General features: G+C 40.5%; 1 protein-coding gene across 1 annotated transcript in view; it reads left to right on the plus strand.

Annotated features, from left to right (window-relative positions):
- LOC101850015 (otoferlin) overlaps positions 1 to 10,016 on the plus strand; it is a gene marked incomplete at its 3' end in the record, with an annotated part of 153,974 nt that overhangs the window by 85,442 nt on the left and 58,516 nt on the right. The window contains 2 exon segments of the mRNA XM_005102054.3: positions 4,535 to 4,623; positions 6,277 to 6,376. Of these exon segments, the coding sequence (XP_005102111.2) occupies positions 4,535 to 4,623; positions 6,277 to 6,376 (189 nt within the window).

Below are 10,016 nucleotides of genomic sequence, written 5' to 3' on the forward strand. Positions count from 1 at the left end.
TGTGTGTGTGTGTGTGTGTGAGAGAGAGAGAGAGAGAGAGAGAGAGAGAGAGTGTGTGTGTGTGTGTGTGTTTTCTTTCTTTGTACAATTGTTGCTGTTAAGGCGGTTGGAGGGTGCTATTTCTGGGGCCTATATGCGTCTATTAAAACAAAACTGTTGCTGTTGTTTAGCTTGTTTATTTGTTTTTCTGTTTTTTAAATTATTTTTTGGGGTAAATGTTTTACGGCGCTCGCAACTGCATAAGGTCATATGAGTGCGCGGGACACTTTAGATTTTTTCAGTTGGTAGGAAATTTTGAATTTTGCCCGGTTGGCGGCCGAAGCCTACTCTTATCGATTTCAGACCACCAAGGGATCTTTAAAGTGCGCAACTTGCACACCAGCCCTCCGAGATTTTTCGCCCTTGTCCGAAAAGGTTAGGTGTAGATCTTTCCTACCAGAAGATCAGGGGTGGGACTGAAAGACAGCAGTAAGAATGAGCCAAGGAGTAGCAGTAGAAAGGCTGCAGAAAGAGTCAGGGCCCAGATGAGGGGGGCAAATAAGATGAGGGGGAGGAGGCAGAAAGGAGACAATTTTAGAGAGGAATATGTTTCGGTCGCTACCCGGATTCGAATTGGGGACATTTGAATGAGAGGCCAACACCTTAACCTCTAGGCCACGAGAGCTTGTTTGGGGATGGGGAGGGTTTGTAATTTTCCGAAGAAGAATTTGAAAATGGGTACGCCATATCCGCCTCGAGCTTACCTTTTCCGTCCATAAATAGACACAATTGGAAGGGCAAGCGAGGTAGAAGATTATTCTGGAACGATAGAATAATTCACCGAGGAAGTCATGGTCTACAGGGAGCATCAATCTGGAAATAAATGTCTGCAGACGAGATCTTGGCTCCCCGCGGGCCTAAAAAGAAATCACGGTATTGGGCATATTCAAAGTCCCACTGCTATTAAAGCACAGCTATTCCGTGATGTCAGTTCCATGAATATACATCATAATGTGTACTTCAGTGTCAGTTGTGCAAGTCGAAAGTGATACCCAAAAGTTATTTGACAGAGTCCATCCAAGCTGTAGATCGTTGTGAGTTTGTATGTGCGTATGTGCGTATGTGCGTATGTACGTATGTACGTATGTGTGTATTCTTGTATATATGTGTATGTGTGTGTGGTGCGTGCGTGCGTGAGTATGTGTGGGCACGCGTATGTAACACTATGTGCCTTTAAAATTGATTTGTAAATCCATATTATGTATCATGTTAAGCGCATACAGCATTTCATAAGTGGATATGCGCTATATAAATGCAATCCATTTTATTATTATTATTATTATTATTATTATTATTATTATTATTATTATTATTATTATTATTATTATTATTATTGTTGTTATTATTATTATTATTATTTCATTTTGAATAGACTGTCGTTTAAGATGATATAACTTTCTGAATAAAGCGTGTTTGTTCGAGTTTCTATAACTTTCTGTTTTTGCTGGGTCGGGTAGTTGGTCCTCCGCAAACTGGCACTTTTCGGGAGACCAGGCCTATGCACCTTTAGTCGGCTCTTACGACACGCAGTATCACGGCAGGTGTATTCTTTGCTCCCACATAGTTAAACTAAGGATAGGGAAAAGTGGAAAGAGTTTGTTCGCAGCCTATATCCTGATCCAGTGTGAAAAAGGCAAGGATGATGAACCTTCTGAATGTTTGCTGAACGTTGATCAGATTGGTGTTAGGTATTCGGCTGGCGCGGTTCGTCCATTGAGCACGGTCGTGCAGTGCCGCCCAAAATGTTAATGTTCTATTACGCAAAACACCTACAATAACAAAATAAAAGACGCCAGAAACAAACACTAGCCAAATATTATATCAAAATACGTTTCTCACTGGCGCCGTAACTGTCATTTCTGTGTCTATAGCGCCGTAAAACATCTACTATGCCATGCCAAAGTTCATGCGCTGTATCTATGCATAGCAGGATATTCAACAGTGGAAAGCTGACCTATAAATCGCTCTTTGGGACAACCCAAGCGATGACGACACTCGTAGCGAGTTTGGCGGTACATTAATATTAATAAGACGGCACATCTCAAATGTGCTCCTGCCGAATAGTGCCGAAACATAGCCCACAGTAGGCAATCTAAAAATAAACGCGATAGACTGTGCACTATTCTATGCCAAAATTATGTCAGCCCCGGAGCAATTCAGCGGAGTGCTCAAGTGAATTGTGATTGGTTCATTGTCTTGCCGCTATTTTAAGTGACTCTGTGACCGTGAACCTGAGGGAGATGAACGTGACACTCTTAAGTCATCGTCCTATGAGTTGTGCTTTTAAACGGTTTTGTAGTGGAGTGGTGAAAGGTATTACTTGAGTGTTCAGTTCTTAAGCAGGATGAATGAAACTGACGTTTAGCTAACAAACAGATTTAGTTCTAGAAGTCAAAGCCACAAGTAAAAAGAATGAATATAGAATCGCAAGGTTCTCCCTCACCAAACCAAAGATCCTAAAATTATACACCATCTCATTTACTATGCCCTTGACTATCTTCAACCTAAGATAGCTTAATTGTGCACACCCACTTTTAAGACCCACGAGCCGCCCCTGGTATTCGGAGCAAGCCAAGAAACTCGTAGAGCCTGCTACCCCAGAAGTTGGCTCGCAAACTCCTTATTTCAATTAATTATGTTATCTGTCTCCTCCTTTGCCATTCACCCTTACTTCACTCTCAACATTTTTATTATTTCGAATTAAATTAAATTTCGAAACAAAAAAAAACATTTTTGATAATAAGATTAAACCAATGCTGCTTTATGGCTCTGAAATTTGGGGTACACAAATTTGAGACATGATTGATAATATTCAGATAAAGTTCTGGAAAGCCTTTTTGGGTCTTGGCAAAACTACATCCAAATGGTTAGCTCTAAAAGAAGTGGGAAGAACCAACTTACGTTCTGATTACATGCATTAAATTATGATGCAGACTTATACACTTAGAAAATGACAGATATCCAAAGAAATGTTACATGCAATTATATCGTTCCAGTCAACTGGGCTACGGAAGTTAAAAACCTATGATTTTCCCTGGGTATTGATTTTGCCTGGTTTTCTCAAAATGTTGGAAGTACTAGACTCTTTCTCTGTGAAGTAAAAAGTAGACTTGTTGACCATTCTATGCAGAACATAGAGGAAAAAGTCTGTCGAAAGCATAATGTTTTCTCTCTTACAATTTCGTTTCAAGAAACAGCTGAATATATCACCAACCTCCCACTGTATTGGAGCAGAAGAGTCATAGCTTTGTTAAAAACCCACAGCCTTCAATTCAATAACAATCTCTATCGATGGAAATTAACGAATTCATCCTTATGTGAGAGGTGTAACACTCATGATATTGAAGATGAATTTCACTTTATTTTCTATTGTTCACACTTTGTCCATCAAAGGACATTGTTAATCCCTCCCAGCCTGACTCGGCCCAGTGACAGAAATATGCAATGTTTGACCCATGTTAAGAGATGTGTGCACAACCTGTACTTATTCATTATGAAAACTTTCATTATGTAAACTTTACTTACCAAATGAGTGTTTTATGTGATGTGATGTGGGCCAATGGCCTTAAACACTTAATAAACTTACTTACTATCTTAATTAATTATGTTATCTATCTCCTCACACCTCATCTCATATCCTTCCTTCGCAATTCATTCTTACTTCACTCTCACCATTTTAACCTTGTTCTTAACAACTCACCTCTCCTCGTTTTCTGTGACCTTCTATCTTATTTTCTCACCTTATATTTTTTCACCTCGTATGCATTTTATTGAATGATGCCTCTAGTAGGTCCTACAATTTTCTTGACCCTCTGTATTTTCTGAATGTTTGAATGTCCTTTAAAAATGTGTCCTAATCATTTAATTACAGTTAACGTAACTAATATGTATCTCTTTACCCAAACTCACCTCATGTCACCTCTTCCCACCTTATCTTATGTCACATCTTGTTCACCTCTTGCTATTTCTCCACTATTTATTCTCATCTCACCCTCATCCCACTCCCATCTCATTCATAACCCACCTTTCATCTCATCATCATCTCAACCGCCTTTCAGTTTCATCCTGCCATCATCTCCCCCTCATCCCACCCACACACACCACCTTCACCCCACCCCATCTCACCTTTATCCCACCCTTATCCCACACCCATCTCACCTACATTTCATCCCTCTCTCATTTTTATCCTACCACTCACCCGCATATCACTCTCATACAATCCCCCTCTCACCCCCATCTTGTTCTCAGCTTCAAATCACCCTTATCCCATCACCGCCTTACTCTCATCTCACTCTCATGCCACCGCTATCTCACGCTCATCCTACCCTCATCTCACTATCATACCACCCCTATTTCACCCTCATCCTACCCTCATCTCACTCTCATACCATCCCTATCTCACCCTCATACCACCCTATCTCATCGTCACCATACCCTCATCTCCTTCTCATGCCACCTTCATCTCACGTATATGCCACCCCAATCTCACCATCAGATGTTCGAGTGGCCCGTGGCCCGACCAATCGAGTCCGAGGAGGTCATCGACATTCAGGTCTACAACTACAACAAATACCTCAGCAACAGGTGAGCACTGGGAGATTAAGATAAGATTAGATTAGATTAGATTAGATTATATTATATTAGATTAGATTAGATTAGATTAGATTAGATTAGATTAGATCAGATTAGATTAAATTAGATACCCCAGCAACAGGTGAGCACTGGGAGGTTAAGATATGATAGATAAGATTAAACTAGATTAGATTAGATTAGATCAGATCAGGTTAGATTAGATTAGATTAGATTAGATACATCAGCAAAAGGTGAGCACTGGGCGGTTAAATTGGTCTCTTTTAAGGACAAGCGGGCTAACCCAGATTTCGGGTGTTTCCAGAAATCTTGACCTACACCAAAAGTGGGCATTGCTCTACTTATAGGAAAAGTTTGGTGTGTATATTTGTTTGGTTATAGAGACAATTTTCTTGTCTTTTAAAGTAACTGAACAAGAGGCAAAACCTTATCTTCGATTTTCTCAAAACTGTTTTTTTTTCGGGATAGCCCTCTTGTGCTTAAAAGTGACCAGTGGAGTTAAGAAAAGATAAGATAAGATACGATAAGGTGAAATGAAATGAGATGAGATAGATGAGATGAGATAAGAGAAGAAAAGATAACACTTTATAGTCCCAGAGAGGAATTTCTCTTGGCTGTACAGGACCGTAAAAACACATGCAGGTATCCAAAGAAATTAAATTATATAATACCCTCATTAAAATTCTACAGAAAAAGAAAAACTTTAGCTGCTACTAAGGAATTTTATTAATATGTATATATGTATATTATGCTATGCATGTATTCGAAAGAATAATACACATTGTTGTTTATTCTGATAGTAGTCAGTGTTTTAAATGGTCTGCCCTTTCTAATTCTGCTTACTGGTAAAGTAAATTAAATTTGTTCCCGCATCCAATCCGGACATTGGGGATTGCCTTGTTAGTGAGACAACTTCCTTTGGCCTCGGTATATTGTGTAGGATGGCCAGTTCCTTTCCACGCCGCCTTTACTTCCCCAACTCGAAGGCAGGTACCCATTACTTCTGGGTGGACAGGAGGGGGCCAAAATAAATATGTGTCCGACGGAGGCTCGAACCCAGACTTTCCGCTTCGGAGCCGAGCGAAGCTTATTGATACTGTTGCCCTTTTCTTTTCTTTGGAGAACGTGGAAGTTGTTCTACTAACCCGAACAAAAATTCCCAAAGAATGGGACCTAGCACGGGAGATGGAACCAATGTGTGATTTTGCTTGATTTTCTATTCCTGTTTTTTGTGTGTTTTTAAAAACTATTTTAGTGTGTGTGGGGGGGGGGGGGGGGGGAGGGGCGTGTTTGTTTGCTTTTTTGATGTTCTTTTCCCTTGTTCTTTCCTGTCTATCTTTCGAAAGTTTGTTTTTTAAGACAAAAACATAAAAGCAGCGTCATATTTCTCTTTGTACACATTCTATCTATCAAAAGCTAATAATTCTTGTCCGGACTCGGCACATTTTTGTTATGTTTTGTCACACACACACACACACACACACACACACACACACACACACACACATACACACACACGCACAAACACTCACAAACAAACAAATTAAAAATGCATCTTATCATATCTTATGGCATCTTATTGCACCTTATCGCATCGCATCGCATCTTGCATTATCTTATCAATATCTTATCTTATCTTACCCCCAGACTCGTGGGCACATTCCGCATGATCCTACAGGAACTTATCGAGGTTGGCAACGTGAAGATTTCCGACTGTCTCCTGGACGCCAACAACGTAGTCATGAAGGTGAGACCACGTCTGGACATTCTCCATCATTATTCAAACTCGTTAAAGAGAAATTCAATTTTGAACTCATTAGTTGACGAGACAAGTGCACGCCTCCATAACGAAAAGGTCAGCTCATTACCCTCGGGGCAGCGCACTCAGTGACCTTCCCTGAGCACTTCGATCAAACCTACCCTGAGGGGGTGTTCGGTTCGCTATAGCTTTTCACATTTTTCGTTTATTATCATTTTTCGTTTACTCAGTGCTTCTGTATCAAGTGGGCACCTTGTTTTTACGTAGTTTCCCTATGATGATGAATGAAGCTGTTCGTCTTAGATGTGTGTTCGCACTTGAGTGTTTGCGTCTGCATAATATGAATGTGTGTATGGCAGAGACAAAGAGGGAGGGAGAAAGAGAGAGAGAGAGAGAGAGAGAGAGAGAGAGAGAGAGAGAGAGAGAGAGAAAGAGAGAGACAGACAGACAGACAGACAGACAGACAGACAGACAGACAGAAAGACAGACAGACAGACAGACATGGAAGGGGCAAAGGAGGGGAGGAGGTGGGGGTAGAAAGTGGAGACGAAAGCAGACAACATAACATTGCTTGAGAACAGGAAAGGAGGTGAAAGAGAAGAAAACTTTGCGTCGCTATCCGGATTCGAACCCTGGACCTATTGAATGAAAGGCAAACAACTTAGCCTCTAGGCCACGAGAGCTGCCGGGCTAAATTTCTTAAAGCTCTTTGAAAACTCTTTAGACATCAGGGGTTTAAAAACTTCTACTTTTGAAAATCGAACCAGCGTCAAACACACAGAGGTTCAGCATGATACCAAGTGAACTGTTATTGGGCCCGAGGGCGCATTACTAAGTCCATAGAGAGCCGCTGCACAGTTGCAACCCGCTAGTATTTGCAATTGCCCATTAAACTGTGAATCATGTTGGTATCACTAACGTGTTTGTAGAAAAAAACCCAAAATTTCTGTAGTTATGAATCTTTTAGAACATACTGCTTTTAGCTTTAGTTTGCATGTTTTTGCCCCCCCTCCCCTTCTCTCTCTCTCTCTCTCTCTCTCTCTCTCTCTCTCTCTCTCTCTCTCTCTCCTCTCTCTCTCTCTCTCTCTCTCTCTCTCTCTCTCTCTCTCTCTGTCTCTCTCTCCTGTCTCTCTCAGTCACTCACTCTATTTCTCCACACCCCTCTCTTTCTTCCTCTCTCTTTCTGTTTCTCCCTTTATTCAGCTTGGTTTTTATTTCTTTTTGCTCTTCTCCTTACCTACCAGTACCTTTGGCTACTTTGGGTTGGGGTGCCTTTAAAATCAAAACAAGCCTTAACATGAAATACTGTGGAAAGCGTTGTTAAAAAAAAGGCAGAAAATAGCTTTTTATTCGGGGTTTTTAGGGGGTGGGGTGGGATGGGGTGGGGAGGGGAGGGTGAGGAAGGACATGGCCTGAAAAAGAGGTACTTTTAAAGTTTTGTTTTAGTAAACGTTGTACGTACTTGCAACACAATATGGTCATATAATAAGTGCCGTCTTTTAAGTTTATCGGTTTATTGATGCAAGCAACGCTGGGCTGATGGGGTTGTCCTCTGATCAAGGTGAAAAGGGAGGATGGGGTAAAATAATTGATAGCATTTGTATAGCGCAAATCACCGCTCAACAGCAAGCTCTATGCGCTTCACAATCTATACTATTACTCCAGCAGACCTAAGACCATTCTGAAACAAACTCAACTTCCTAGGAAGCATACAGTGCAAGCAGCCATTTATAGGGGCTTAAACATTAATATTCTGACAAGATCTTTCACTGTCCGTGGCCGGGTACCCATTCCCACTTGGGTGAAGTGAAGAAAATTAGTGTAAAGTACTTTTCCCAAGGACACGACATCGGGCCCGCGGCTCGAACCCCCGACCCCGCAACCTCACGATTACGATATATTACGAATAGGTAGGGGTTATATAAAGTACGCACAAGCAGAAGGATAAGGTAATATGAGGGGATGTTTTGAAACTGTTGCTGAGATGGACAGCGAGAAAAAAAAAGAAAAAAAAAACAGAGTGTATCTATGGACGTATGTACGGTGGAAAAAAAGGGGGGGGGTGGAAATTAGATGGATCGTCCTTTCCCCACTAATATGGCCAGTTTTTTAAGACATCAATACATCTCCTGTCTCAGGAGACGGTATTTTCTTCGTCTCGCAAAGGTCATGGGGAATTGAAATCTGTTGTGGTTGTTGAGGTGTGTCTGGCTGAAACTAGTTGTGCTGATGATGATGTTGTTGCTGCTCTTATTACCGTTAATGTTGTTGTTGCTTTTGCTGCCTTTGTTGTTGTTGTTGTTGTTGTTGTTGTTGTTGTTGTTGTTGTTGTTGCTGTTTATGTTGTGTATTTCTTGTTCTTGTTCTCGTTCTTATTCTCGTTGTTGTTCTTCTTCACCTCACTACCCTTTGTGTCCATATAAAAATACATTTCCATATTAATTTTACAGATAAACGTTGATTAATAGAACAGAATACATCTTATGTAATTGTTCAGTTTTCAAAGACTCTCAAGCTATACAAGGTACCAAACTTTGGCGGCCATTTTCTCGATAATTTAACTTATGACACCAGACTACCCCCACCTCCTTCAATTTAAATATCTCGACTTCTATCCAACATAGATGAATGTTTCTTCACTGACAGCTAGGCAAATAAATACGTTTTAAGATGATACCAATAGCTCTACCTGCCCAAAAATTGACAAGTGCCATCGCTTCGTGACTCAAATTTTATAATTCCACATGTTTACGCTCAGCAATGCTTTTGTCTGTGGTGGAAGCGGCCGTACATACAGGAGACAGCGTGGTGAAATCAGGCGCTCGTCAAAATAATGAAATCAAAGAAACTGACATTTTTCTGTCGGTTTGGCAGTTTTTATCGAATTTTTGTTTTTTCACTCAACACCTTTAAGGTCAATTTAAAAAATAACCTCTCGGTGGATGGTACTAAAAATTCTCAAGTTTTGGAAATCGCCAATCTTTGGCGGCCATTTTCTCGCTACTTTAACCTCTGAACCAGGTGACCCCGACCTCCTTCAATACCAAATGTCTCGACTTCTATTTGTAATGGATGAATATTTTTTTCACCAAAGCGAGACAAATGAACAAGCTTTAAAAAGAGAACAATAACTCCACAAAAATTAACGAGTGCCTGATTCCACCGCGTCGTGACACATATTTCTCTACCAAAAGCACGACATGTGCCATTAACTTTTCTTAAGTGCGTCAGGGATTAGTGATTGTGGTAAGCAGCATTCTCTTTGATGAATGGTGCACTTGCACCCTTTTAGTGATAAGTTTTAGTGGTCTTTTCAGACACTTCCTGAGTCGAGTACAGAAAAAAAAGAACAGAAAACAAGAACAAGAAAACAAAACAAAACAATCACCGAAAAGCCCACCAAAGCCCACCAAAGCCCACATTAATTGCGCTATTGTTCCATGGTCTATAGAATTTTTTAAAAATCCAACACCAATTTATGATTTTAACGAAGAATTGTTTCCTTGTTGATTTGAACTTCCTTTCATGGTAATGACAGATTGTTGTTTATGCTGCTGTTGTTGTTGTTGTTGTTGTTGTTGTTGTTGTTGTTGTTGTTGTTTTCTTCTTTTTCTTCTTCTTCTTCTTC

The sequence above is a fragment of the Aplysia californica genome, unplaced genomic scaffold, assembly GCF_000002075.1.
Source record: "Aplysia californica isolate F4 #8 unplaced genomic scaffold, AplCal3.0 scaffold00310, whole genome shotgun sequence".
Classification (NCBI taxonomy): domain Eukaryota; kingdom Metazoa; phylum Mollusca; class Gastropoda; order Aplysiida; family Aplysiidae; genus Aplysia; species Aplysia californica.